Source organism: Aspergillus ambiguus (assembly GCF_047715705.1).
Source record: "Aspergillus ambiguus strain CBS 117.58 unplaced genomic scaffold BDV59scaffold_1, whole genome shotgun sequence".
NCBI lineage: Eukaryota > Fungi > Ascomycota > Eurotiomycetes > Eurotiales > Aspergillaceae > Aspergillus > Aspergillus ambiguus.
Window position 1 is genome coordinate 935,852 of NW_027395514.1, and position 27,158 is coordinate 963,009.

Here is a 27,158-nt window from a genome sequence, read left to right on the forward strand (position 1 = left end):
TCGCCGACCCTAACCTGATCTTCACACGCTCACAGGCCAGGGACATGTTAGTAAGTTGACCCCAGGCAATCCCGATCCGACTCGCACAGGACAAGACCACTAACCAACACCCCCCTTCAACCAGGCCGTGAATGCACAGTAGCCCCCAAGGAGAAGTCCTGCTACCGCTGCGGCGCTACCGGCCATCTCTCCCGCGAATGCCCCCAGGCTGGCGGCGAAGGCTACCCCGGCGTTCCCGGTGGCCAGGAATGCTACAAGTGTGGTCGCGTCGGACACATTGCCCGCAACTGCCCCCAGGGTGGTGGCTACGGCGGTGGCTACGGCGGTGGATTCGGTGGTCGCCAGCAGACTTGCTACTCGTGCGGTGGCTTCGGTCACATGGCTCGCGACTGCACCCACGGACAGAAGTGCTACAACTGTAAGCTGCCCTTCGGCCGACAGCGACGACGTCGCAGTGCTAATCGACATGTTTTTCCCCCTCCAGGTGGTGAGGTCGGCCACGTCTCCCGCGACTGCCCGACCGAGGCCAAGGGCGAGAGAGTCTGCTACAACTGCAAGCAACCTGGTCACGTCCAGGCCGCTTGCCCCAACTAGGGTGAACACGCCATGAGTCCTTTGTCTTCTCTTTTCGCGATAGTGTACACGGGACCAGGACATGAAGACGATCTTTTTGGATCGAAGCTGTGCTGTTACTAGCGCCTCGATATGCGAACTTCTTCTCGTTTTTACCTGTGGCCAAAATCTCGACCTGGCTTACGACCCTGGTCTCTCGAATCGACTTCCCCGCCCCTTCCGGTTAATGCGCTCGATATCCAGGAGGTGTCGGTCCGCTTGCCGCTGAGCATCGTACCCGCAGCGTGTGTCCCTTCCGGTTCTCTGAGTTGAGTGTGGGACGCGAAGAGCGGTTGCGAATATGTTTCTTAAAAAAAAAGACAGGTGGTCTGAGTTATGGGTGGACAAATGTGATGGTTTCTTTCGTGTGGTCGGATCGACCTTAAAACCAAAATATGCGCGAGTTTTTAATCAATTTTGAGAATAATTATGACCCTTCAGAGCTTGTGTTCCGGCGGCATTGCCCTCTCCTTACCGTATATTTTGACGTCAGGAGGAACCATCTCATGCAGTTGGGCCTGACGTAGGAGATCAAGATCTAACACCAGATGAGACTATGGAAAGGAGAGACTTATCTACGGTCTAGAGTTGGGTATACTGCCTAACATGCAGTCTCATGAACTGCAGCTGCACATCATGGATCTCATGAATCGAGGCACATCCCCACAGAATCGCTCTTCTTCCTCCTTGTTCAACCCCCATTCTTCTGCAAACGGGTTCAGTGCCATCTGCATGATCCGTCCAAGAATCTCTCGGTCTCCCTTGCGCTCAACGCGCTGGATCACCTCATCTAGAATCCAGCCACGGGGAATGAACTGTTTGGATAATCTTAGCAGCTGGTGCGTGCCATCTTCTGACGCCGAGAATAGACTCACATTCGGATTGACACCCATCATGGCTTTCTGCCTTTCTTCGTCATTGTTCGGACCCCAGTCCTCGAGGACCCGTGTCCTCCAGCTCTCCAGCCATTTGGCAATGCGCTCCCTCGCGGAATCATCGGTATACCCGATCCCGCCGAAGCCCTCACTGTGGAAAAACACCGGCGCGACCTCCTTGCGTTTCTCCTCCGTTTCGAGATCGTTGAGGGAGACTTTCGAAAGCCGGCGGAAGAAGTGGTTAAAGTCTAGTTCCAAGGCCTCCAGGGTATCGAGCATCTCAGAATACAGTTCCTGGAAGTCTGACTCTTTTTGGGTCTTCAGTCCGAGCCTCTTGCCCATCAGGCGTTTGTACTCGTTCAGGAAAACGGCCCTGAATTCGTTCCCGGTCCGCTCGATGATATCTTCCGCCAGCTTGATGACGCCCGGGGCCGCGGCCTCTGTCAAGCCTTCCTTGACAAATGTCTCCTCGTCCACTTTCCCGCCTGCCCCGATCAGCTCTCCCAGGGACTCTCCAAGCCGCACCAGATTCCACCAGATGATGGTCGGTTGGTTCTTGTACGAGTATCTCAAGAGGTGGTCATCGTGGTTCGGCGTGTACTGTGGGTCAAAGTTATCCATGAAAGCGAACGGGCCATAGTCAAGGGACAGGCCGTAGATCGAGGTGTTGTCAGTATTGAGCACCCCGTTCATGAACCCGTACGCCTGCCACGCCGCCACCGTCTTCGCGTTCCGTCGCGCGATTTCCCGATATAACCGGGCGAACCGGTTTTCCTCCACCTCCTCATGCTTCTGCACGTGGTCCCACGCGAGGCCCCTGGAGGGATTGTCCACGGCGTCGGGCTGCTGCTGGTCCTTCGCCAACGTCACCGCAGCCGGCAGCGCCTCCCATCCCCCGAGGACGTCCTCGGCCGCATATGTGGCCAGCTTGCGGATCAGATCGCGGTCCCCGCGGGCGCGGAGAAGGTCGAAGGTCCCGATCCGAAGCCAGGTCTCGGCGAACCGCGCCACTATCGCGCCGGGTTCGATGCGCTCACGGAGCACCTTCGACTTGGGCAGCAGGGTGAGCGACAGGGCTCGGGTGGTGGGTATACCGAGTGCCGCAAGAGCTAGTAAGCGAATTTAGCAACGACTTGTGGAAGGCTGCAGGTAGGGCAAGCCAAGGGCAATACCTTCGGACACGACGTATTCCCGGATACTCGATCGGACGACGGCTTTGCCGTCGGCGAAGCGAGAATAGGGCGTTCGTCCGGCACCTTTTAGCTGTAGCTCGTAGCGCCGGCTCGTTTCCGGGTTCGTGCTTTCGAACAGACTGATGGCACGCTGGCGGAGGATTCAGTCAGCTCAAACTCCTGGCAGGCGCGATCGAGGTGCGACTAACTCCATCACCCAGCTGGCCGGCCCAGGTTCCGCTGCGATCTGTCAGTCCTGCGGCGCGGTCGGTGTTCCGGCGCAACCTACAATTGCCAGCCTGTCGCCTGTTAGTTATCCGGTGTTAGGAACAGCCTGGCGGGTTCGGTTGACTCACCTCCGTAACATTGAGCCCACGGGTAGATCCCGCCCTTTTCCTCGTCCCAGAAGATCTTGTTCCCTGACACCAACGCCTTGAACTCCGGGGTTTCTTCCTCCCCGCGCTTGAGACCGATGTCGTGCATCGCCTTGGGGCTTACCCCCAACAGCTCGGGCTCTTCGGCTGGTTCCGGCCGGACGAAGGTGTACAAGGCGCCCTTCACGAGGCGCGGGCCGAGGGTCTCTCTCGGCGCTCGATGCGAGTCGGCGGGCGTCTCGAATGCGGGATCCGGGGGAAGCTTGGATGTGAAGACATTCGTCTTGGGGAGGTCGACTAGGGAGACGCCGTGCGCGGCGCTGGAGAAATGAGAAGCCATTTGGCTCAGTCGGGGATGCAGGATGCGTGACTGGGATAATGTGCTGCGAAAAGACATGTACGGGCGAGAAAGCCGGGATGCGATCAACACCATGGAAGGGAAATTCAGGAGAGGTGTAAGACGGGGAAAGGGGTATTAGTATTGCGGTTGAGTAGTTGGCGTGGGAGAAGCCGGAAGAATTAGCAGTGCAGTTGGAGGGTCGGGTGCAGGAGGGATGATGTCACGGCGCCGGAGGTGCTGCGCGGCGTCTGAGAATATACAACAATTACCTATATTTCCTGCCTATACAATGCATGAAGAGAGGACATGCCGATATAACCCGAGGATGACCGCAATTATATTCCTATATCGGGTCTTGATATTGCATATACAACCTACTCCGTATGTATCCATCTGTCACTGATAGCGTCGGAACCAGCCCGCGGCCATTAATAATGTCAACCGGTAACTCACTAGTTATAAGTACCATGGATGATCCCACCGGCGGGGATTCTTCCCCGCACCATCCAGTCTGTAGATCGATATCGCATTCACAACAAGCAATATGGCCTCCCTGGCAAGAGCAATCCCCAGCGTGAAGCTGAACGATGGTGTTACCATCCCTCTGGTCAGACCTGTCTCCGTCCATCCCCTGGGTCAGGGGCTGGGTAGTGCAAGACTAATGCGGTACAGCTGTCGTACGGAACAGGAACCGCCTGGTACAAAAAAGGCGGAGACAATGGGATTGATCGCTCCCTGGTGGAATCCGTCAAGACCGCCATCAAGCTGGGTTACCACCATCTAGATGGCGCGGAAGTCTACAACACCGAACGGGAGCTGGGTCTGGCCATCAAGGAGAGCGGGATTGAGCGGGAGAAGCTGTTTGTGACGACCAAGGTCATCGTCAATATTGCCGACATCCCGAAGGCTATTGACGCCAGCTTGGAGAAGCTCCAGCTGAGCTACGTTGACCTGTGAGCCGTCCACCCTCTTTTCTTAGGCGGACCGACCATCAAGAAGCTAATCAGATGTTGCGCAGGTACCTTATCCACGCCCCTTTCTTCGCCAAGTCTGAGAGCGAGCTTCAGCAGGCGTGGGCAGCCATGGAGAAGGTCAAGGCCGCCGGAAAGGCTCGGTCGATTGGCGTATCCAACTTTCTGCAGAGCCACATCGAGACGCTGCTGAAGACCGCCCAAGTGCCGCCTTCCATCAACCAGATCGAATTCCACCCCTATCTGCAGCACGGAAACCTGGTCCCCTTCCATGAACAAAAGGGCATCCGGACCGCGAGCTACGGACCGCTGTCCCCTATCACCCGCGCCAAGGGCGGACCGGTGGATGGCCTCTTGTCGAACCTGGCCAAGAAGTATGGGGTCAGCGAGGCTGAGATCCTGCTGCGGTGGACGATGGATCGGGGCTGTGTGGCCATCTCCACCAGCAGCAAAGAGGACCGTCTGGCCAACTACCTGCGGTGCTTGACGTTTGAACTGACGCCGAGCGAGGTGGAGGAGATCTCCTCCACGGGCCAACAGAAGCATTACCGCGCCTTCTGGAACGACAAGTTTGCGCCGGATGACCGGTCTTGAGTGTTGGACCCAGGTATATAGAAGGCAAAGGTAGTAACTATAAATGGATTGATTGATGATTGATCGGAGTATTTATTGTTCAATAGTGTAAAAATGGTACGGTACGGTACGGTCAGGTGGTACCGACCAACCAGCAACAACAACAGCGAACATCCCCCTCCCGTCCTACACCTTCATCTCTCTCTCTCTCTCTCTCTCTCTCTCTCTCTCCTCCTGGATCTTCGGATTCTTCCCTCTGTCAGCCTCCCTCCACCCTTCTGTCTGTTGTCTGGAGGTTATCTCCAACCCCTCCTCACTTCTCCGGAACTGGAAAAGGCTCTTCCCTCCAATAGTCCGGTCGTCGGCATTGGCCTTGCGCGACATCTGCTGGCCGAGCGGTTTCTTTCTCTCGCCGCCCAATCCTGCGATCTCGTTATTGTCTCCTCACTCTCTGAGGCAATTCCGGCATATATAAATATCTCACGCAATCCCACTGTCTACACATCCTATTTCCCCCGACACTGGTCTGTCCACCTCGGCTCTTGCGACCGTCGTTGTCCTTGCGCTGTCCGCGGTGCTGGTTTCTCGCGCGACATCCGACGACCAGAGTGGTGATACAGGAGCTGGCGCGTGTAGGATCCTACCGTGTGGACTGTATGTTTCCCTTGAAGTCGACTTGAGTGATGTCTACGGCCCAGGGAATGCGCGCACTCGCTTTTCAACATTCTCCCTGTGATGCTCCCGCGCCTGCAAACCCACATGAAGTCCGCTATTTTCACCAAAGGAAACCTGCGGAGAAGAAGGAAATAATCTAGTATCGGCGCCAACGTCGGAACGTTCCCTCGTCGCCGTCTAGCCCCTCCCCAATTGCCGTGCTCGCACCATTATCAGACTGCAATGTCGGTGAACCGACCCTCTCGCCCTGCGGATTCAAGAACCTCCAATTCCCCCAGCGAACCTCCTCTTCCCTCGGGACAGGACCCCATCGATCAGCGACTGAAACGCCTGCGAGACGACGTCCTTCCGGCTTACCCCTTCCTCCTCACGGTCCCCACCGATGTGCCATTCCGCCTCGGAAACCGCTTCGTCAACAATTGGGCCGTGGGTGATGACGGGCCGTTTACGCCAGAAGAACACCAACTCCAGTACATGACCTTCTTGACCCACGACGAGGGAGACTCTCTACTGGTGGCCGTCGGCGATTGGTCGGACGGGACAGGCAGCGTCATGCCTGATCAACGCTCCGCGCCTCCGAGTGCTGCCAGCACCCCATCCAGCGCGTCCCTCAAGAAGAAAATCAGCCTTAACGATTATAAGAACAAAAGGAAGACCGGTGCCTCGGCGTCTCCCGCCGGCCCGGACACCACTGCGCCGGGCTCCTCGGCCAATCATTCATTCGAGGATCACCAGCCTGCGTCCAAGGCGAGCCCGAAGGACGCTTCCGCGAAATCGTCCGCCCATTCTACCTCGCAACAATCGTCTGCTCGCCTGGAGCGCAAACGCCCCTCTCAACTTGATCGGGATGAACGAGACCCCCCCGACTTAGCTTCCTCGAAGAGACCGAAATTGTCCCCCGAACCGTCCGCCAACCGTGATAGACGGGAGCCCTCGAAACCCCATAAACTTCCAGCCTTGTTGTCGCCTACACTTCCTCCGACCTCACGGAGCCCCAGACTACCCCGTCTCTTGTCCCCCACTCTACCCCCCGACCTTGAGAAGGAGCTTGCCCGGCTGGGCGACGAGTCACCCACAGAACCAGCCCAAACAAGAACCAAACCGAATGCCGATACGACGAAGCCCAAACCCCAGAAACCGAAGCCTTCGGACAAAGGCGCCTCCCAGTTAGACTCGACTCCTGCGAACCGCTCGAACACGCACGGCAAAGCGCCGAATGCCTCCAACCACAAGCCTCCATCTGCTGTGTTGAACACCGCAAACCCGGATTCGTCTGAAACAACGAAGACGGACTCGATACCCCAGAAGGGTGAGAGGCCAAGGCGGCTGATTGTCAAGTTGAAGTATGGAAGGGCAAACAAGAAGCGCGTGGAAGCTCTTCTCAAATTTTCCGGCAAACGGAAAACCGCCTCAAACGAGCCGGCAGATTCAGGATCCCCGCACGGAACAAAGACCGAGCGGAGCACCGGAAAGATCCCTCCATCCGAACGTCCCTCCAAGGCTTCCGGTATGGAAGGCAGACCGAAAGATGAACGTTCGAGAGAACCGAAGACCACGGGCCCTGAAACCCCCGGACCTTCTTACCCGAAGCAGAACCTTCCAACATCGTCGAAAGACCATCGAGGCGAGACGGCGGGCAGCGAAGCATCTCTCCGCTCGAGCACGAGACAATCATCGGGCGATTCAACCACCGCACGGCAATCTCCCCTCCCACCCAGCAACCAGTCCTCCGCGCGCAGCGGCGAGCGTCGTGCGTGGAAAGACGAGTACCAGAAATACGGCAATCTGGGCCGGGAGCTGAAGCACGCGGCGGAACGCCACACAGCCCGCGACAACGTGACCGCCGCGGACGAGAAGCTTGCCGCTGCAACCGCCATCGAAGCTATCCTCTGTTTCATCCTCGCCTTCGCCGCCGACGACAAGTCCAAGGAACTCTCCCGCCAGACCGGCGACTCGTCTTCCTGGCGCTCCATCCTCGCCTATTGGCGCGTCGTGATGAAGAACAGCGCCTCCTACCCCCGCCTCCACAGCCTATGTCTGATCCTAGGGGCTGTATCCTACGACACCATCCACGCCCTCGATCTCGATCGCCTTGCTGTCATTCCCCTCCCGGGCGAACAGCCCCCCGCGCCAACCCCGGGTGGGGACGGGACAGCGGCGCAGAGTGACAGCCGGAGGAACCGCAAGGAAACCGCTGAGTTGAAGAAAAGGCTCCCCGAGACATACAAGGAGTCCCAGCGGCTGTGGCTCGAGGGCTCTCGCGGCCTGAACGAGGACATCCTGGAGCGCGAGTTCCCCCAGACATGGTCCGGACGATCCCGGGCCTACTCTGAGCAAGGGAAGCAACCGGTAAAAGCCGGCGATTACTCCGGGGACTATTTCTTGCCGCTCGGGAGGCCCTCGTCGCCGATGGAGACGGTCCGCTTCGGATATGCTATGCTGAGGGAATGGTGTGCCAATGAAGGCGTGGACTGGCGGGGGCGACTCAGTTTATAAGCGAGTGTCTTGAATGTTGTTTCCAGCGAATTTGCGTGGGCGTCTGGAACCGTGTCCGGTGGGCGTATGGAGGCTCTTTTTCTTCGTTCTTTTCTGCCTGTTGTTTCATGATACCACGGCTGTGAATGTTCATTTTATAGATGTATATTTGTCTTAGTGGATGTATCTATATGGATGGACGGCATAATGGCCTTCATGCATTGACGAGAGCGCCCTGTCTTGGTCCGAAAAAATTACTAAGAAATTAGGGCTCCCTTGGAACTTTCTAATGAGATAAGTAATCCCTTTTAAATTTATATATATTAGAATCTAGATCACTAGCAGTAATATATATTTTAAACTACTAAAAAAAAAAATCCAATATTGAGCGATTTTGGGGGAGGGTTAAATTCACTCTGACGGTTTACTATGTGACCCTCACCCACAGACTAGTATCAGGGCCAGAAGTACCGGTGTAGTCTCTTTAGAGCAAGCTATTCGCGAAGCTACCCGCGCCCATGCCTGCACTGAAGCGAAACCGAAACGCGTTTCCATTCCTGTAGTCGAACAGTTTGCCGGAGCTATCGTACAATACTATCCGCTGTGTCGCTTCCCGGGCTCTCACGGTGGCCGGGTATCCACTGGAGGCGGAGTATGGGCCCGAAACAGTGTGTTCCATATAGGGTGTTCCGGCGGGAGTGTGGAGAGCCGCGTTATAGTTCTGTGCGCAGTGGCGGAGGCGGAGATGGTTCGGGAGTACGTTCGCCTCTACTTCCAAAGTCGCGGTTGCCACTGTTTTGAAGGGCGGAAAGAATGCGTATGAGTGCGGATCGTTGCACTGTCCCCAGTAGTTCGCAGACGCTTCTTCTCACGGAGAGGATCGGGCCAGACAGTCAATGCGTGGGACTGGCTTATGGACAGAGGCAGAGAACAGAGCACCATAGACCCCATCAGGGGACATATATTCATTACCCACACTGGTTCTAAGACCGGGTTATGTCAAATGCCAGCAATTGTCCATACGTATATAGGCGGTCCTATGTCGACATCTCGACCTGCAGCAGCGACACGACGATTATCAATAAAAGCGACTGCGTCCATCGACTCAGCTACTCCACGCAGCTGTTGCAGATGTCGACCACGACTCGGGGCCCAAATATGGACGCTACCGTCAGCGTGTGTAGAGGCGAGGAGCGAATCGTCAGGTGAAAAAGTCAGGTCTGTGACACTAGGCGCTGGTATTCCTTCAGCCCCGAGTTGCAATGTGGCTCCCAGGATGAAAGTATCCTGCTGCCGATAGAGTATCGTAATGTGCCCCGATGCATCCGCAACTGCTAGGTTGTGGCTATTAGGTGCCCATGCGATGGGGCGACGCGTTCCCTGTGAAGCACAGACCGAGTCTAAATTATGACGTACTACTCCATCGCGCGCGCTTAGCAAAGCGATATTATCAATCGGAGTATTTCTGACCACTGCTAGCATGCCACCATCGCTGCTGAAGCACAGGTTAGACACGGACATGCCTTGACGCCAAAGCCTCTGTCCGGTGACGGCATCGCTTGCTTCGATGCAGTCATCATAGGCAGTGACTATCACCTCACCATTCGGAGAGATGGCGACTGACCATGCATTCTGTATGCCTAGCTCAAGTTGAGCGCCGCGAGACGGTTCGATGCGGTAGAGACGCTTGCGATCGTTCACTAGCAGTTTATGTCCATCCGCTGAGATCACAGCCTCCCAGTAACCCGTATCGTGCTTTTTGGCAAACAATTCGCGATCTTCCTCGAAGCTCCAGGCGACCAACTCGCCACCGGACCCGCACGCAACCAGCACCTTCGTGGATGGAGCGTATGCCAGTGCTGTAATCTGGTACGCACCCTGAGACCCCAGGGTAATAAAATCGCCGACAGGATCAGGGATATCTAACTCGCGCTTCATGCGAGCAACTGCTGAGGGTGGATTGAGTCGACTCGTATTTGTCAGTAGGCTGTGAGAACTCTGCTGATAACGGAATACCGTAACAATAACGCGCTCACGTTCAACACCTTGGCCGAAAAAGCCTTCCTTATCCAGAATAGTTAGAGCCTGAAAGGCCGCCTCAACGCGGGCGTCTATCTCAGCATCGAGACAGTCATCATCAGACTGCCAGGGGTCACCATGGGATCGGAATAGTTCCATAAGGTCACTAAAATATTCCATCCCAAGCATATGGTACGGTGAGTCAGCAGGCGACCATCGTAGTACAGCTGTGTGCTCGGCCTCTGTCCTGCCAAATTCACGAGCACATCGATCAGCAGCTTCTCGCAGCGCCTCCTCTGAATTACATGTCGGGAGGACATAGGCACCCATCTCATCTGTAAACAGGGCGAAGTAGTAGAAAGTGTCCTTAGGATGCTGTTGGCGCGCCTGGGTAAAGGCACAACGAGCAGCAACAACGAGACGGTTGACTAAGTCATACTCTGTTGACATTGTATGGAACTTGTAGACAAAGCTGTCTCCAATCAAGTCGAACAATTCGGATGACTAGAGGCTGATACACGCGTCGGGTCACAACAGAGTCAAAGAAAGGCCGGAGGTTTGAGAATGTGGAGTCCTGAGACGCTCAGCCCTCTCAGCAGTTCGTATAAGTATCCGTAGAAATTTGGAGGCAGACTCCAACTCGCACGTGACGTTTTTACATGTCGCGAACTGTAGTGTGTTGGAAATGTAGCTCAACCAAGGGAATCATTAAGAGTTCTGAAATGCTGAAAAACGCCCCTTAATCACCAAATCAACATATGGGCTGAGGGGGATTTACTAAAGATCGACGGTTTCAGGAGTCACTTTCCCGCAACATGAATTTGGGCTCGGTCGAGGAAGCTGCGGATTCTTCTTCATACTTGATAGAGCTGAGACTTATCAATCGATGTACTTCATCTTGCATGTTGAGGACAAAAATGCTCTATGAATAACCTACAAGGTCTAAGCATGCCAATCTACCACTAGACCAAAAAGTCTCAGCTTATCGACAACAGCAATGGTCAAAGCTTTGTATATTCAGCGAGGGGGTAAAGCAAAGAGCCCCGTGCGGCCCATTCAACCCGATTTATATATATCAACAGGATGATGAGATTTCTACGACCGAACCTGGCATCTTTACTATCACCAAACAACGAGACTTTTCGGTTCCATCAAGCCAACAGGAACACGGGCAGAGAAAGTCCGCGCTCCTCACTGATCAGCTTACCTTTGGTGTCAAAGAAACATGCATAATAGTACACTAGGTATGGAGTACATGAGAATTGGCGCCGCTGATTCAGCGGAAGACGGAGAGTTGATTTCACGCAGACCGCCGAAAGACTAAAGGGCGGGCCGACTGCAGTATATACCTCCGTGGACGATCGTCAGCCCCATAGGAGAAACCAGGCTCAGCCTATTTGACCTATCATGATACGGGAATCCAACTTGTCTTTGCTTCGCTTCACTCTGTGTCCGAATTCTAAACGATTGAATATTGGTCTTAAAATGGATCTAACCCGGGTGTTCACAGACAGGTACAAACCTCCAAACCTCCAAGTCAACAGCTTCTTCTCATTTCGCTGCTTGAGGGACAAATCACCATTAGTTAGTCATGGAGAGAGAACAAGACACCGGGATTTCCGTCCTTGTGGTTGGCTGTGGCATTGCAGGCTTAACCTTCGCAATTGAGGCCTATCGAAAGGGTCACAGGGTGCGGATTATTGAAAGGCGGCCTCAGAACGAAACATTTGGTAAGCACAGAAAGATTGGAATGCGACGACCTACCTAGTGCAGACTGACCCAACGGCGAACGGACGCTTGGTGTAGGCGAAGTGATTGTCATCACAGCTCCAGCCCTCCGTACCCCCAAGAAGTGGCCAGGGTTCATGGAGAAGGCGAGGCAAGAGGCAACCACCCCCGAGGCCACATTCAAAAAGTTTGATGGTACCGTGATTGGAACTTTTCCAATTGGTGACCCGAACAACCCGTCTCTACCCATATATCGGTCAAAGCTGCACGACGTGCTCTACCAGTACGCTTGTGAGCTCGGCATCCCAGTCGAATTCTCCGCGGCGGCGATAGATTACTTCGAGACCGAGGATCATGCCGGTGTAGTCCTCTCCGACAACCGCAGGCTCACGGCGGACGTGGTAGTGGCGGCTGATGGGGTCGGCTCGAAGTCATGGAAATTGGTCGTCGGTAACAATAACCCACCGATCAGCTCAGGATTCGTCCTATATCGGGTTACTTTCCCGGCGGGACCAGCCCTCGAGAACCCGGTCGTTGCGAGGGAATTCGAAGGGGCCGAGGATCGTGCATTCTTACACGCGGGCTCTGGGGCGCACATGGTGTCCTGCAAGTTTAAAAACGACATTTGTTGGTTGCTCACCCGCAGGGTACGTATCCCCCCGCGGTATCTGTGTGTGCTTGGATGCAAATGAACGCTGATATCGCCTAGGAGAACAGCACTGAGGCCGAAGAAGATTGGACCAAGACCACGTCGATCGAGAAGGCCCTCGATGCAGTCGAGGGCTGGGAACCCTACGTGACTGAGCTGATCCGGGCCACACCAAATCACACTGTTCGTGACTGGAAGTTGATGTGGCGCGATCCTCAGCCGCGGTGGGCGTCACCTGGCGGCCGCGTTGTCCAGATAGGTGATGCTGCACATCCGTTCCTCCCGACGTCAGCTAGTGGCGGGACCATTGCTATGGAGGATGGGTACTCGCTGGCTGCTTGCCTGTCAATCTCTGGAAAGGATAATGTATCTCTCGCCACTAGGGTGCATAACCACCTCAGGTATGTGCGCCTCAATGCGGGTCCCCTAATTGGCAGGCGAGATGAAAGGCCACACTTTACGGACTCTGACGGTACATAAACGGAAAACAGATTTGAACGAGTGGCTTGCGCCCAGAAGATGGGGTTCAAAAATCGCGAAGTATTCCACAACACTGACTGGGACTACGTCGCGAGGAATCCGGAAGCAATGGGAAAGATGGTCGGTAACTGGCTGCTGCACCATGACCCAGAGACCTACGCGTATGAGAACTACGGTAAATGCGCAGAGAACTTGCTTAGAGGTGCACCGTTCGAGAACACGAATTCCGTCCCAGGATACAAGTACGAACCATGGACGGTACGGGAGCTGCTGGAAGCTTCGGAGAGAGGCGAGCCCGTTCAGGATGAAGGAGACTGGTCTTAGCTTCCAGGTTCAGAGATTGATACCGCCACTAAGGTTATAACAGTAACTTCTTATCTTCGTGAAGCCAGAACTGTATCAGTCAGGGAATTGTTATATTTCCCAGTTCCATTTAGAAGGGCTCTTTTGTTTAGACATCGTCAAATGAGGTCTACGAGGATTTGCAGAGACTTATTGCAATCTATATTAAACTCCGACACGGCTTCCTACCATAGAAGCGGTGCAGTAAAGAACGAATTCTTGAAGCTTCAGAGCCTTTAGGGTTCTCACAACCCCCTGTTCTGAGTCCTTGTCAACCCGTTCTACAGTCTTCAGACACCGCGCATGGTATTTTTTGGGGAACCAGTCGACCTTTCTCAAACCAATGCGTAGTTCAGTCTGAAGCATAGGAGTTTATGGCCTTAGGGAATCCACGTAGACTACGATCTTTCCATCTTCTCATACAAATAATATTTAGAAGTGCCACATGATGCGTTGAAGTGTACTCTGTATTGATTGGCCCTCCAAGTTGAGGCGCAAGAGAGCAGAGCCGGACTGCTCCTAGTAGCAAGAGACAATAGTCTCCTTCATGAACAGTCCGGGACCGTAGTGACGTCCAGGTAGCATTAATCCCGGTGACCTGCAGTCGTGACTCATCTTCCAGTGACAAGTTTGTCACCTCCATGAAGCGCTAACTGTATATACTCCGCCTGGTGGCAAGTGAAAAGGGAACGCAACGTGTAGACCATATTAATTGCAAAGGCTAATGACGGATCCATCCATGACTGACTAGCTACCAAGTAATGATGAGAAGTTATAACCAAATCGACAACGCTAGGAAACGCCACAAGACCATGATGAGAAAGACGAATTGCAACTTCTAGGTGTCAAAAAGGAAATCCGAACACCGTTCCTCAACCTACAACAACACAACGAACAAAATAGAAAACAAACGGAACCGACGGGTCTCAGACCCGTCGGCTAAGGCATATCATCATAACGTGCGTATCTCGGATCCTCTCCAAACAGCCAGCCCGCTTCGCGGCAGTATCTCGCTTCGCGGCCACTGGTGCCCACCTCGCTACTCCAGCAGATGATAGAGGCATCCACAATATCAGCAATCACACCTTCCACGGCTCCGAGGACGCTCCAGCCGATTGTTCCCGCAATCAGCCCGACCACGTAGGCATACACGCTGCCGCGGACGGTTCCCCCGCTGGCGGGGACCCCCAAGTTTCGAGCGGTGGTCACCCAGCCCCCGAATCCGAGGGCCAAGGACATCATGAGTCGAGCGGCATGCAGAATGAGCTTCGATAACCGATAGGGGATGAGAGGCGGGGAGTTGTCGCGGGACGAGGAGAAGGAGCGCGGATGCAAGGAAGACGTGGCAACGGGGGCGGATAGGTTCGTCATCCGGGTGAGGCCTTGGGCGGAGACAGCAAGCGGCTGGGAGTGAATGGCAGCATAGGTGAGCGCGAGCGGGTCCGTGAGCGTCGTGATGGGAGTGGGCACCAGCGAGTACGCAAACAAGCCCAAGATCGAGGAGATGCGACTTGGAAGAAGGATGAGCGGAAGCCGCACGAGTAATGCGACAAGTCGAGACAGACAGATTGTCCCGAACAGCGTTGTCAGGGAATGGCTGACAGCTGCCTGGACAATCTGCCGGGAAGTCGGCGCCGGGGTAGCAAGCCGGTGGAAGTACCACTGGCTGACCGTCGCGGCGGTTACCGCCCGTTGAATGCCAGCAACGACCCCAAGCGACCAAACATAGACAAGGATGAAGTATATCCCAAGCCACCAACTACTGAGATTGATGATGAAATGCTTTGACCCCGCCAGGTGTCCTCCCAAGAACACCCGAGTAAACATGAGCATCCACACCCATGTCCATGAAACGGTGAGGGCGAGCACCCCCAGACCTAGCGCGAGTAGTTCGGCGTTCGCAGCGAGGATCCGGCATGCGAATTCAAGGATGGCAACCGCTCTCCCTATGGAGTGGCGGCCGCGAACCACATTGTAAATCCACGCGGTAGCCATGAGGAAAGGGACGACGGAGCCGGCCCGCATCACTTTATCCTGCACGCTTGACCCATGCCAGACGCCCTTGAAGCTGGAAATGAACGGATAAAGCGCAAACGAGTAAAGGATGATGGGAACGGCGATGACCATGAAGTAGACCAGATGACGGACGTATGATCGCAAGAGTGCCAGCCACAGCAGCGACACAAACACCGAAACTACAGTATAAACACCCAGCAAGTAATAGGAGCGGTGGATGGTTGTATATATGGTGTCCCCCAGCTTTGAGCGATCCTTCGGAGGCGACGAAGTATGCAGATAGACAAGAAACGCCGTGGCGAATAGACACGCCAGGGATATCAGGAAGAGCTGACCCCAGAATGCATCGTACACCGGAGACTCCAGCCGCGGCGGGACACTTGACGTCTGGTATGACTCCGCCGGGCTTGCTGGCCGCGGGTGACTGTGACTATCCACTGGGACAACCTTGTCCCTTTCCGGTGAGGTGAAAAGCGAGTCGGCGCCGAAATTCCCCCTCCGAGACTGAGGCAGCTCCCGGAACCGCTGGATAGACGGCGGGTTGTCGTCGCCGGGCTCCGGAATGTCATCCCTGTCCGGGTCGAGCTCGGATCTCAAGGTATCTTCGAGCCGCACATCGACCAGATGATCCCTGGGCCGGAGTCTGGTCTCGTCGTCGGCAGCGAACTCGCGGTCATCTTCCGCCAGCCCGTCCATAGGCTCCGCTGGGACGTCTCGGGCCCGGTAGCCGGACTCCTCCGCCCGCCAGGAACTCTTAATCCCCTTTCCTTTTCCCGGGGTGTCCTCGGAGAGGAGTCTCTGGTCGCTGTAGCCTAGGGAGCTGTCATCGTCGTCAAGCTCGGAGGACTCCTTCAGATGGCTGCCCCCGAAATGCCTCCTCGACCTTTGCAACGCATAGAAGTCGGCGATCTCGCGCTCGTGCTCAGCTTCATCGTCCTCTTCACGGAATTCGTCCGTGGCGCTGTAAAAGAGAGGAGCCGGCTGGGCAACATGCCGGGAACCGAAAGGAAAGTGGGAGGCCTGCGATGCGGCCGGTTGGTATGGATCGGCCTGGGCCCTCTGGAGAAACGAGCGAGACGAGTTAAACCGCGAGGTTCCTGTCTGTTGTGTGCGGCGCCCATGGGACTTCCGCTGGGGGTGGTCTTGCTGCGGGACTATTCGGGACTGGGACTGGGCAAGAAAACGAGAGGCATCTGGAAGAGCACATGAGTAAGGGCAGAGTAAGCGTCACAAATATCACCTACATTCTGAGAACATGTCGGAAGAGCGTTGACGCGGTAGGTGAAGGGAGGGTTTCGGCGAATATCGCAAGGACTAGAAGGGCGTAGCGGTGTGTGGGTGGATGAAGAAGCTCACAGCAACATAGTCCGAACGATAAAGGAGGGTTAAGACGGCGTAAAGGTACGCACAAGCATCGACATGGAGTCACCGGGTCTCCGAAAAGCTGGATTGCCAGTAGGTGATCTCGAGGCGTTGGGAGGGAGAGAGTCAGAGGGAGAAGAAGGTGGTTATGACGGATGCGATAAGTCGGTGGTGCAAGCGTCATACGGAAGGGTCATGGACCGATAGATGACTCAGCAGCTGATTACCCCCGGACCAAGTTAAGTAAACTACTGGCTACCCGAACTAGTTACTATCTTCTCCATCCTCACAACAGCCCATCCCGATTCGCTTCGCCTCCATGTCACAGCCATGGGACTACATTGCTAAGCTCGTCTGCATCGGTGATTCCGGCACTGGCAAGTCCAGCGTACGCCTTATCCATCTCCGTCCTCTCTACTCTGCCTCGAGCATGACTGACCGAACCAAACCCAGTTGACCATCCGCCTCTGCGAGGGACGGTTCTCCCCCTCCCACGATGTCACCATCGGCGTGGAATTCGGCTCGCGCATCGTCCCCGTGGGCCCGCCCGCGTCGAGAAGTCTAGGCTTGGAGAACCCCGAGCCCCCGTCATCCGCCACAGCACTAGATGCCCCCGACAATGCCCCGGCGTCCGGCCTGCCTCCCCCACCGCGCAAGGTCGACGAGGTCCAGAAGAAGATGAAGCTGTCACTCTGGGACACGGCCGGCCAGGAAACCTACAAGTCCATCACTCGGTCTTATTTCCGGGGGGCGTCCGGCGCGCTTCTCGTCTTCGACATTACCCGCCCGGCCACGTTTACCTCGTGCACGCAGTGGCTCCAGGATCTACGGCAGATCGCCGAGGACGGGATCGTCGTGATCCTAGTCGGCAACAAGAGTGATCTTGCGGGCGACGATTCGGCCACAAACCAGCGGCGCGTGACTCGCCAAGAGGCCGAGGAGTGGTGCCGTATGAACAATATTGTGCGATACGTCGAGACGAGCGCCAAGTCCGGGGACGGCGTCGAGCGGGCGTTCCTGGAGGTTGCCGAGAGGATATACCGGAACATCGAGGCGGGGAAGTACGATCTGAATGACCGTCGGAGTGGCGTGAAAGGCTTTGGGGCCACGGGCGGCGCAAGCGCCGGGATGCCGAAGACTGTCACTCTGGGCTTGAACGATGCGATGCGTCGAGGTGGAAACGGTTGGGCGGGGACGTGTTGCTAGGGAATATTGATTTGTAGAAGCTGTACGTTATAGCCTTGATAATGCTACGGGGCGTTTTCTCTTGCAGGCAGGTCACTTTCGAAGAGGGAAGATGGCTTACGAGAACATTTATGATAGTTAGCTGGTCTCTATATAATCCAATTTATTAATATGCGACATAACAAACTAAAACAATACATCTGGTTTTGGATTATCCGATTGTCGTCGCTTGACCAGACATAGAGTACACGTAGTTAAAAAGGAGATTGTCAATCATAAGACAAGGTAAATGGGAAAATAGAAAGCAGCGGAAACCGCTTAGTTGGCAATTCGCCAGCCACTGAGCCAACCCAGATGAGACCACTGCTGGCTAGGGCCTTCGATACCGAACACGATGACCCGGAAGTACGTAAACAGCCCAATGATAGCGATATAAAAAAGAGTGTGGATCGCCCAATGGACCTTATTGTTGGCATTGCGGAAAAGCCAATCAACACAGAATCCAAACGTCAGGATCGCATAATAAAGAGCCGGATAGTAGTGATGCACATATGTCACACGCGCCATCACAACGAAGGGGATGTAATGGAGCGCCCATCCGATGGCCGGGTAAATTCCAGAGTAATGAATGTGGTCGATTTCAGCCTGGCTGAGTTCTCTGTATCCACGCTGCCAGCGCAGGAGATACCACAGGACCACTAGCCCAAAGACGGCAAGACTAGCAGTACTGCCCCAGTACACAAATGGGTTTCCAAGAAGGTAATACTTGATGGTGTTGTCGTCCCAAGAACACATGCGCAGACCGACGTTCAGGATCGGCCATTGCCAAAATTTCGAGGCCAGATCGTCCTGCTTATCCGGGTCTGGGACAAGGGCATTGTTGGAAGTCATCATGGCAACATTGAGATGGATGAAGTCCTTGAAGAAAGGAGACTTATAAGAACCTGGATCACCGGGCGGGACTGGATATCTCGAGTCAACCTATGTTCTCAATGGAGGTGGAATGGGACTTACGTCTCTCGTTGAAGTGGGATTCAACGTTCCAATGAGTGTATACATCCCGTGGCTTGTTTTCCTTCACGCACGTCGTCTCAATCTGTTTGAAACCCCACTGAGGCAGATTAACATTGCCCGCTCGAAGGTAGCAGCCCAGGACAGGATGCCGCAACCTGAAAGATGTGGTTAGGGTCCGAACTTTGCTCCGGTCCCTCGACGCAGCATCATCGACAATTTCAATTTCCCAGTGGTCCTTGTCATCACCGATCGTGATATTTCCATAGCCGGAGACCTCGTAATGGGACTTCGACACGGGAGCAGAGATGGCATGAGAGTGCAGGTTCCGTCCCGTCTGTCCATGAATAAGACGGATGACATCGCCGTTACCGGGGAACTTGAGCGGAGAATTGGTATCATACTCGGGCTCATGTCTGTTCGGGTAGATGAACCAGTCATTGTTGGCATCCTTGTGGTGATAGCAGGTGACTTGTTGCTGGGTGGAGCCTTCGGGGTAAGTCTGGACGTGAGAATGAAGCAGTCCACCGCCATAGCCTCTGTTCTTAATGGTGACGCGCGAGCCGTAAGCAACCTCCAAAGGACTATCCTTACCGACCTCTGTACCCTTCAAGTTTGCCTGGAACAGAGAGCTCATCTGGGCATCTCCGGGCCCGCTGTTCTCCAGAATCAAGAAATGCACATAGAAGGAGGCCATGTAGACCAGGGCAGGCACAATAATCAATCCGATCACGCGAGCCACGAGATGTTTGCCCAATTGAACCTGTTGAAACCATCAGCAAACTGTCCGTATATAGTCGAGCCTTCAATCACCCACATCCGAGACCCTGCGATCGCCAAACTTATTCCAAAGGTCCTCAGCTGTGTAGAGCCCCACCAGCGCGGTGCAGAAGAGCCCGACCCACTTCACACTGCAGACGCAACCAATACTGACTCCAGTAAGGAGGAGCCATGTGAACCATTCGAGCGAAAAGCTGACATGTTGTAGACGGTGGAACTTTGCCCAACAGAAAGTGGTGGTGAAGGTGAAGCAAAGAAGCATCGAGTCAAGCAAGATGAATCGGGAGATGGTGGCATAGGAGTTCTCAAACAACACCATCAAGCTGACAAGCCAGACGGTGGCTCTCCGGAAACCGAGCTCGCGAGCGGTATAGTAAGCCAGTGGGACGCAGACCACACCGAACGCAGCATTGAAGACACGCATGAACGTATAGTTGAGATCTTCGGGGTATTTTTCGCCGGATTTAAACTCAAAGGAGCCGTTGTAGCCGGCCAAAAGGCCGGACAGCCCAACGAGCATCTTGCCCAGTGGGGGGTGGACATCGAAGTAGAACTCGCGTTTCAGATAATGCGAACCGAATTTCCCGAAACTAAGGCACAGTATGAGTATGCGATATTGGTGAGATATGATGGGTTCGTATAGGCCTTACTGGGCTTCATCCCACGTCACAATATTGGAGCGACCAATGCGGTACATGCGGGTGAATATCGCCAGGGCTGTGAGGATGACTGGCGTGATGAGATGCTCCCAACGATCTAATACGGAAAGATATGAAGCATTCTGTGGATTCCATCAACCAGCGTCAGCTTAAAGCTCCATCGGTAAATCCAAATCGACACTGTCCATACCTTAGCCTTCCGTTCCTTCTCGAAGGGCACCTCGTACGCCCCCTTGTCAGGACTCTCCGTGTGGGGAACATTTCGGCGGCGCAGATCAGAGCCGTAGTTGGCGCCTGTGCTAGATGCAATGTTTGTCTCCGTCATATTGAAGCGGAAGTTTTTTTGGGTGGAGGGGGGAGGGGGGGAGGAATAGATGATGGGGGTTGATATCGGGATATCGACGTGTAATCAGGGGGATCGGGGGGTCGATTCCTCGGTGGAAGGTAGGTCAAGGAAAGAAAGACGATGTCTGGACACTAATTGATGAAGTGGTAGAAGAGAAGAAATCCGAATTAGCGGCCAAATGAAGTCATGTCGGGGATAGAGCGTGGAGGAGCTCCGTTCGAGCTGAAGTGAGGGGAAGAGCCCGGGATGACACAATCGAAGGAAGATAGACAGAAAGAAATATAGCACAGTCAAGTAAAGAGGTCAAGAGGAAGAGAAGAGAAAAAGAAAAGGAAACGAAAAGAATGGGGAGAGCCGGGAGGTCGCCGGAGGCACACAAATGGAGGATGAGGAGGAGGAAGAAGAAGAAGATGGAGTTGAAGCAAGTGGATAGTTGGCCTGGACATAACAGGAAAAAGCCGGCCGCGTCAAGCTGCCACTCGGGAAGGACCACTCGGCGGCCACCACCTTCCGGGAACAGACTAACCACCACAAATTTCCCCAATGGGCATTCCTAAAACATCCCCGTATTAAGTGCACAAAAAATGCTGGTATATTTAGCAATTAATCTCCGTTGCCCACAGAGAGGATTCTTGGACATTTCCACTCCCATTTTGGGTTACGGTGTCTCACCCGTGTGGATACGAGTTTCTATCCTGCTAGAATTGGTCGCGAATGGATCAGCTGGGTTTTCTATCAAAGCTCAACCTGGGCCACAGACAAGACACGAGTACGGCCAGCTATCCCAGTATGTACATAATATCGGGATCTACCAAGAGGGAATGCTTCTATCGTCACTTTCTCGAACCACACCTCACATCTGGATCTTGCGGCAACAGAGCAAATGCCGAACGGCAACTAACCTGGCCCATATCGAAGATGCACATGAACCTACCTATTTCACCCCATCAACAGCCAAAGAGAAAGTCTGCGTAGTGCCTCCCATGTCATACCCTCTCAATATCCCAAATAACCGAGGAAAGATCCCGGCCGTTCTATGTAACCACCGAAACAGACAAAACAAACCAAGGAAAAAGGAACGGATCAGGGAGGGAGAAAGAATAAATAAACACAAAGGGTTAGTAGAGATAAAGAAACAATGTACTACAGGATAAGTCCAACGAATATAGACACAGACCAAAAGAAGGAAAAGGGGATCACAACCGAAAATGCAAACGGGAAGGCTGGGGGTGTGTATAACGTCACCGGAAACCGCACTCTACTAGTTTTCCTCATCCTGCCCAAGTCGGCTGTATTGGTTGCCTTGTCCTCGCTGCCCAGGCCCTTTGTGACGGTTGACCATGCTGGAGATCCAGCCGCCAAAGCCCTCCGAGCGATTACTACTGGCTTCCTGGGAACTGGGACGGACATGCTTGTTGTTGTCACCAGTAGGAATGTTCGGCGGGTTGATGTCCAGTCCGGGGATGGCATTATCTGCCCCAAGCTGTCCATACTGCCGCCTGATGTCGAGGGAAGGGATGGGCGAACCGGCGCTCATGAGAGAGCCACGCTCCCCCTGGGTGGCGGGAGTGGGCATGGCAGTCGTCGCGTCTCCAAAGAGTTCGTTCATATCTTCCAGGCGAACACCACTTGTTTCCGGATATAAGAAGAACACTGGTAAGAGTTAGCAGACACTATGATTCAAAGAAGTAACGAGGGACCTACCCAGGACGAAACTACATGCACAGAAGAATGCATGCACGAGGTAAAGTCTCCATTTGATCGCCGCTTGCAAGACGGGGGTGAGTTCCCCAACCAGCCAGTTGAAGGCCCAATTGGTAGCCGTGCTGAGACTGGCACCCTTTGCGCGGATACTCAATGGCAAGATTTCCGGAGGGTAGAGCCAGGGGATCGGACCCCACGACGCACCAAAAGCCGCATTGTAGATCATAACGAAAATGACCGTGAGAGTCGGTGTTGCTTTAACATCAATGTAGATGAAATAAGATATCAACGAGAGAGAAAGAATCATGGCCACTGCTCCAGACAGCAGGATGGGTCGTCTTCCCCAGCGGTCTACAAGGTACCAAGGCGGCACAGTAGACGCAAGGTACGAGATCCCGTTGATGCCGGTCATCAGGATAGCGTCTCGGCCGGCCCATCCAGCAGATTCGAAAACCAGCGGCGCATAATACGAGATAACGTTGATCCCATTCAACTGAGCCATCGCTTGGGCAGACATGGCGATCAAGACCCGCTTGTAGTATCGCTTGAACATGTCACTGTATGATCGTTCGCCTTCTTGGCGCTGAAGGAGGACGTTCATTTTGATCTCCCTATACTCCTGCCGGGCCTTGTCGTTGTGCAAGTCACCTTTTCCGTAGAGATTAGCGATGACAACCATGCCTTCCTCGTCATGATCATTGTCGAGCAGCCATCTAGGCTCACGAGTCAGCCCTGGATCAAGAAGAGTCCATAATCTTGGAGCATACCTTGGCGATTCGCAGATGATCAGGCTTCCGAAGCCCAGCAAGGCCCCCATAATACACTGAAAGAGAAGGGGCAAACGCCACGACCAGTCGTTGTCAATGTAGCTGCAGAAATAGTCGACCCACACACTCGCCGCATAACCGGAGATATTCCCTGTGAATTCGATGCAAGCAAGTTTCCCGCGGTTGTGAGGTGGCTTTTGTTGATGGATGTCAGCAGGCGATGTTTTCGGATGTTACAAAGGGAAGAAATACCGATATCTCGGACTGATAGACCGGTACGATTGTCGAGAGGGCGCCGACACCCAAACCGGCAATGATTCGGCCCACCATCATCATGGGCAATCCCGTTGCAAATGTCTGGAAGGCTCCACCGATGAAAAAGACTATCGAGCCGTAGAGAATAGTCCTCCGGCGACCTATCAGGTCCCCAATCCGCCCCACGAGCAATGAGGCAATGAAGGCGCCAATCTCGAGGATTGCAACGACGGTACCAATCTCAGCCCGGGAAGGCTGGTCGAAATAGTCCTTGAAATACCATCCTCTGTCCATGGATCAGTAAGATGGGTGCGAGATGTGGGGGGAGAAGACGAACGTGATGATGCCGGACATAACACCCTGGTCATAGCCAAAAAGGAAAACGCCTAATGATACAAAGACACTGGTGAAATACCTACGAGATGTTAGTGGAGCTTCCGAGGCAGGAAACGACAAGACCGATTCCTTACAGCAACGGCTTCCCGACCAGGCCATGCACCTGGGCGGTCTGGCGGTCATTCGGAGACATGATGACGGCGAGGAAGCGTTCCACTCGTGAAATGTGTCGTGGAGGTGGACGAGGGATCTCGATGGAGGTCTTCTCAAAATCGTCCTCGTCCGCAGAGGACGGGTGCTGGTAATGTACACGCTTTACTCGGGCCCTCGACCCCGATCGACCGGAGGCCTCACGATCGAAGGATTTTCGCAGTCGAATCTGGAGGGGATCTTCTGCATTAGCAAGCTGTTCGGCAAGATCACCGGTGTCGGACCAGATGGAGAAATCGGACTCGACGGAGAGGGAGGAACGTCGGCTGCCCTTCTCACTTGCAGACTCCAGGGTATGGACGTGAACGTGGTGAGCCGAAGAAGGTCTGGAGTTGGAGGACAGGGACCGCAAGGGGATGGTGGAGGAGGTACGCGGTGAGGACGTTGGTAAAGGAATGTTGGCGGTGGTGGGCTGAATGGGGCAGCCCTTGTATGACTCGGACGATGCTGTGAGGATTGGAAAAGGCGGGGAGTGCAGCTCTGGAATTCCCGTGATCCCCCGCAGGTATTTTTGAATTTGGGGACTAAGTTTGGCGCATGAAAGAGGGTATAAACCACCAGCCGGTCCGTTCCTTTGGAAAGGGGGGTAGTGTGTATATTTTTTTCCCTTTTCTTTTTATTTTTGGAGTCGCCTGGGGAAGTCGGTGCAGCAATGGAGCGGAGACCCGCAAAGGCAGAGAACCAACGGTCTACAAGAGTCGGGATGGGTAGGATCTGTCCACGAGACAGAAGAGAGATCAACGACGTAAGATGACGGCAATCAAGGCTATTCAGCCCAAGAGGGGGAAGGTCAGGTGGAAAGGCTAAAGAATGAAGCCAATTACTGGCGCGTTGGGCAAGAGAAGCAGAGGGAGGGAGAGTCTGGGGAGCTGGCAGATGATGAATGGATAGGAGAGGTTGGACTAGTATGTACAGAGTGGCTTTCGAAGTTCCCTAGAGGGTTGAGGGGGACGAGTGACTGCTTTGTTGGGGCTAGTGGTTGTGGTTGTCACGGGGTAGTACCTTACGGTACCGTGTGTGTACGGTCACTTTGCCTCCCCATGAGTCTAGTAGGTACCTACGATGACTTGCGTAGAGGACCTAGTTTTATCGAGCAAGTCCCGACTGGTAGGTAGGCAGTAGGTAGCACTGGTCATTATAACGGTCTAATCCAACATGTTCTGCCAATAGACCTATGGGTTAAGGGGAGTACCAGGTAAGCATCGTGGTATTACCCATACAGCCTGATCCAATGACATCAGCGGTCCACGGCAAATGACGATATCCAACCAAAACGGCAAGGTGTCATCTGTCGACCGCCAAGGCCCCAGGAAGAGCCGGGAGAGGAAACGAGGGAGGACGATGGACGAATCCCCATATCCCCGGATTCATACTCCAAGTCATCCAAATCCCTAACTCCCTCCGCATGGTCCTCCGCATGGTGAAGCAAGGTCAGTCCGTCGGATTTCTCCGGATTCTCGAAAGTTCACTTCCCCACTCCAGCCTAACGAAGGTACCTGAACACCCTGGCATGTAAGAGAGTGGAGAACATCCCCAGCGTTGATCGATCGTGTTGTAGATCAGTCTTGATCCACCGAGTCAGTACACCGTAGGAATCATCAAAGTGCCCGCTGAATTCATCATGTCACTATATACAATCTATCTATAAATCATAAATGATCCATTGTAATCCCATCAGACGCCATCCATCTATACTATACACGTCACGCAGCCAGCCATGCCCACCACAGCCTACGAGAGAAGAATATCATACCCGTCTTTCTGAATGTACACCGCGTCAGCCAAGCTCGCGTACTTCCGACGCACCACCTCAAATATCACCAATCCCGCACTCGTGCTGGGGACCTGCCGAATGGCGCTGCGAAAGAACCCGCGGAACAACCAGCGACGCCACCCTCCGGCCCGCGCCGCCCTCCTCTCGCATCGTTTATACGTCTCCTGATACGCAAGATAGTACAGGCGCATCATCTGCTTTCTCGACGGCTGCAGGCTCGCCTGGTGATCCAGATACTCCAACCGCGCGACATGGAGGTTTTGGATTAGGCTCAACGGATGCTGGATCGCCTGCTGGGCCACCGATGCCGTAATCCCTGCCAGCATCAAAAATCCCGGCTCCAGCATGTAATGCGGCTTGATCAGAGGCACCCCGCGCTCACTCGACTGCATGACCTTCATCTTATCCAGGTGACGGGAATGGAGGTCACCATAATACGCAGTGACGAACGAGTAGTACGCCTGCGACTTGATATACTCGAAGAAGGAAAAGAAAACCCCATAGCCAAACGAGTCCCGTAAAAAGGAGAGGCTCCATCCGGCAAAGATCCCACGAGTCCCGATCTGGCGGAGCTTGTGCGATCCGTAATGCCACATGCTCCGGTACTGCCCCTCGAGCAAATCATTCGTGCGCAGGCGGACCTGAAGGGCATCCAGGGGAGCCGCCACGATGGACTGTAGCGTGCCAGCCGCAAACCCAGCCGAAAACGTACATAGGGGACTGGGTGGGGGATAGATCCGTTTCACTCCTAGTGAGACGGGCTCATGTAGCGCCCCGAGAACCTGGAGATAGGACGTATACAACACCGCACCCACCCTGCCCAACCACATTAGCCCTGGCCTACAATAATGCAGTCTAAGTGATATAAGGGGACTCACCCAGCATTCGCTATTAAAGGGGGCATGACCTGATTCGGAATGAACTGCCAGCCATAGGTGCGAACAGCATGGACAAGCAATCCCGGAGTCGTCGTACGAAATGACCATCCGCTTTGAGCACTATGAGGGTTTACAGCCCTTGCAAAAGCCTAGAATAGCAGACACACAGGCAACATCAGTACGAAGATCGCCGACGTATGATACGATACCCATGCGGGGAGTCTGGGAGAACGAGACAGGAGCGGTCTATACCATATAACTATATACTCCGTATTAACATTGACGCCACACCAGAAAAACAGACCACAGGTCAGCATACTCAACTCTCGTTCGGAAGAATGCTTTCACAGGAGCCCTAAAATAAAAGGCGACAAGTTGCGCACTCAGAGCACGCACACCAGCCGCCGACGCCCCCGTGGCTGCATTATTCCGGGGGTTCTTCCGCGAGACCCCGTCAGACTCAAGAACAGTATCTAGTGGGTCGAAGCTCGCTGAATCTCCCGGATCAGGCAGGTTCCTCGAGGACATCATCGGGCTCGCTCCGCATGGGAACTCTCGGGTATCAAAGGTCGAAGAATGGAGGAACGGGC

General features: G+C 54.3%; 9 protein-coding genes across 9 annotated transcripts; 4 read left to right on the top strand and 5 right to left on the bottom strand.

The window, feature by feature from the left end:
- Positions 1–1,047: 1,047 nt before the first annotated feature.
- BDV59DRAFT_166843 (YdiU domain protein) lies at positions 1,048–3,531 on the bottom strand. Its single transcript, XM_073687788.1, has 6 exons — positions 3,016–3,531; positions 2,949–2,958; positions 2,869–2,899; positions 2,660–2,810; positions 1,488–2,596; positions 1,048–1,427 (listed from the first exon to the last, which is right to left on the bottom strand). Exons 1-6 carry the CDS (start codon positions 3,464–3,466, stop codon positions 1,227–1,229), a joined length of 1,953 nt encoding a protein of 650 aa, XP_073553191.1. The 5' UTR covers positions 3,467–3,531; the 3' UTR covers positions 1,048–1,226.
- Positions 3,532–3,731: 200 nt separating this feature from the next.
- Positions 3,732–5,006, top strand: BDV59DRAFT_166845 (aldo/keto reductase). Its single transcript, XM_073687789.1, has 4 exons — positions 3,732–3,754; positions 3,837–3,980; positions 4,046–4,326; positions 4,392–5,006. Exons 2-4 carry the CDS (start codon positions 3,918–3,920, stop codon positions 4,936–4,938), a joined length of 891 nt encoding a protein of 296 aa, XP_073553192.1. The 5' UTR covers positions 3,732–3,754; positions 3,837–3,917; the 3' UTR covers positions 4,939–5,006.
- Positions 5,007–5,141: 135 nt separating this feature from the next.
- Positions 5,142–8,357, top strand: BDV59DRAFT_166846 (uncharacterized protein). The gene has a single exon (XM_073687790.1). It carries the CDS (start codon positions 5,815–5,817, stop codon positions 8,086–8,088), a length of 2,274 nt encoding a protein of 757 aa, XP_073553193.1. The 5' UTR covers positions 5,142–5,814; the 3' UTR covers positions 8,089–8,357.
- A 549-nt stretch (positions 8,358–8,906) lies between these two features.
- Positions 8,907–10,663, bottom strand: BDV59DRAFT_4252 (quinon protein alcohol dehydrogenase-like superfamily). Its single transcript, XM_073696354.1, has one exon. It carries the CDS (start codon positions 10,534–10,536, stop codon positions 9,067–9,069), a length of 1,470 nt encoding a protein of 489 aa, XP_073553194.1. The 5' UTR covers positions 10,537–10,663; the 3' UTR covers positions 8,907–9,066.
- Positions 10,664–11,677: 1,014 nt separating this feature from the next.
- Positions 11,678–13,267, top strand: BDV59DRAFT_197342 (FAD-dependent oxidoreductase; the record flags this gene model as incomplete). The annotated part of the gene is made up of 4 exons (XM_073692897.1): positions 11,678–11,816; positions 11,893–12,461; positions 12,524–12,864; positions 12,955–13,267. The coding sequence occupies 4 exons, from the start codon at positions 11,678–11,680 to the stop codon at positions 13,265–13,267; spliced, it is 1,362 nt and encodes a 453-aa protein (XP_073553195.1).
- Positions 13,268–13,949: 682 nt separating this feature from the next.
- On the bottom strand, positions 13,950–16,797 carry BDV59DRAFT_166850 (uncharacterized protein). Its single transcript, XM_073687791.1, has 2 exons — positions 16,546–16,797; positions 13,950–16,494 (listed from the first exon to the last, which is right to left on the bottom strand). Exons 1-2 carry the CDS (start codon positions 16,556–16,558, stop codon positions 14,225–14,227), a joined length of 2,283 nt encoding a protein of 760 aa, XP_073553196.1. The 5' UTR covers positions 16,559–16,797; the 3' UTR covers positions 13,950–14,224.
- A 141-nt stretch (positions 16,798–16,938) lies between these two features.
- BDV59DRAFT_4269 (P-loop containing nucleoside triphosphate hydrolase protein) lies at positions 16,939–18,036 on the top strand. The gene is made up of 2 exons (XM_073696359.1): positions 16,939–17,051; positions 17,117–18,036. Exons 1-2 carry the CDS (start codon positions 16,983–16,985, stop codon positions 17,867–17,869), a joined length of 822 nt encoding a protein of 273 aa, XP_073553197.1. The 5' UTR covers positions 16,939–16,982; the 3' UTR covers positions 17,870–18,036.
- Positions 18,018–20,725, bottom strand: pmt2 (protein O-mannosyl transferase). The gene is made up of 5 exons (XM_073696358.1): positions 20,489–20,725; positions 20,290–20,420; positions 19,677–20,229; positions 18,863–19,622; positions 18,018–18,810 (listed from the first exon to the last, which is right to left on the bottom strand). Exons 1-5 carry the CDS (start codon positions 20,621–20,623, stop codon positions 18,167–18,169), a joined length of 2,223 nt encoding a protein of 740 aa, XP_073553198.1. The 5' UTR covers positions 20,624–20,725; the 3' UTR covers positions 18,018–18,166.
- Positions 20,726–21,905: 1,180 nt separating this feature from the next.
- On the bottom strand, positions 21,906–27,096 carry BDV59DRAFT_197346 (putative MFS monosaccharide transporter; the record flags this gene model as incomplete). The annotated part of the gene is made up of 9 exons (XM_073692898.1): positions 21,906–22,297; positions 22,349–23,061; positions 23,116–23,309; positions 23,368–23,656; positions 23,708–23,785; positions 23,841–24,440; positions 25,670–26,506; positions 26,569–26,717; positions 26,965–27,096. The coding sequence occupies 9 exons, from the start codon at positions 27,094–27,096 to the stop codon at positions 21,906–21,908; spliced, it is 3,384 nt and encodes a 1,127-aa protein (XP_073553199.1).
- Positions 27,097–27,158: the final 62 nt, after the last annotated feature.

Bases quoted from the DNA above. Each gene is read 5' to 3' on its own strand.
- BDV59DRAFT_166845 (XM_073687789.1), top strand. From the start codon at position 3,918: ATGGCCTCCCTGGCAAGAGCAATCCCCAGCGTGAAGCTGAACGATGGT. The intron at 3,981-4,045 runs GTCAGACCTGTC...AATGCGGTACAG, and splicing joins ATGGTGTTACCATCCCTCTG to CTGTCGTACGGAACAGGAAC. The intron at 4,327-4,391 runs GTGAGCCGTCCA...GATGTTGCGCAG, and splicing joins CAGCTGAGCTACGTTGACCT to GTACCTTATCCACGCCCCTT.
- BDV59DRAFT_4269 (XM_073696359.1), top strand. From the start codon at position 16,983: ATGTCACAGCCATGGGACTACATTGCTAAGCTCGTCTGCATCGGTGAT. The intron at 17,052-17,116 runs GTACGCCTTATC...AACCAAACCCAG, and splicing joins CCGGCACTGGCAAGTCCAGC to TTGACCATCCGCCTCTGCGA.
- BDV59DRAFT_166846 (XM_073687790.1), top strand. From the start codon at position 5,815: ATGTCGGTGAACCGACCCTCTCGCCCTGCGGATTCAAGAACCTCCAAT.
- BDV59DRAFT_166843 (XM_073687788.1), bottom strand. From the start codon at position 3,466: ATGGTGTTGATCGCATCCCGGCTTTCTCGCCCGTACATGTCTTTTCGC. The intron at 2,811-2,868 runs GTTAGTCGCACC...ATCCTCCGCCAG, and splicing joins CCGGCCAGCTGGGTGATGGA to CGTGCCATCAGTCTGTTCGA. The intron at 1,428-1,487 runs GTGAGTCTATTC...TTATCCAAACAG, and splicing joins TGATGGGTGTCAATCCGAAT to TTCATTCCCCGTGGCTGGAT.
- pmt2 (XM_073696358.1), bottom strand. From the start codon at position 20,623: ATGACGGAGACAAACATTGCATCTAGCACAGGCGCCAACTACGGCTCT. The intron at 19,623-19,676 runs GTGGGTGATTGA...TGGTTTCAACAG, and splicing joins GCGATCGCAGGGTCTCGGAT to GTTCAATTGGGCAAACATCT. The intron at 18,811-18,862 runs GTAAGTCCCATT...CGAGATATCCAG, and splicing joins ATCCCACTTCAACGAGAGAC to TCCCGCCCGGTGATCCAGGT.
- BDV59DRAFT_4252 (XM_073696354.1), bottom strand. From the start codon at position 10,536: ATGTCAACAGAGTATGACTTAGTCAACCGTCTCGTTGTTGCTGCTCGT.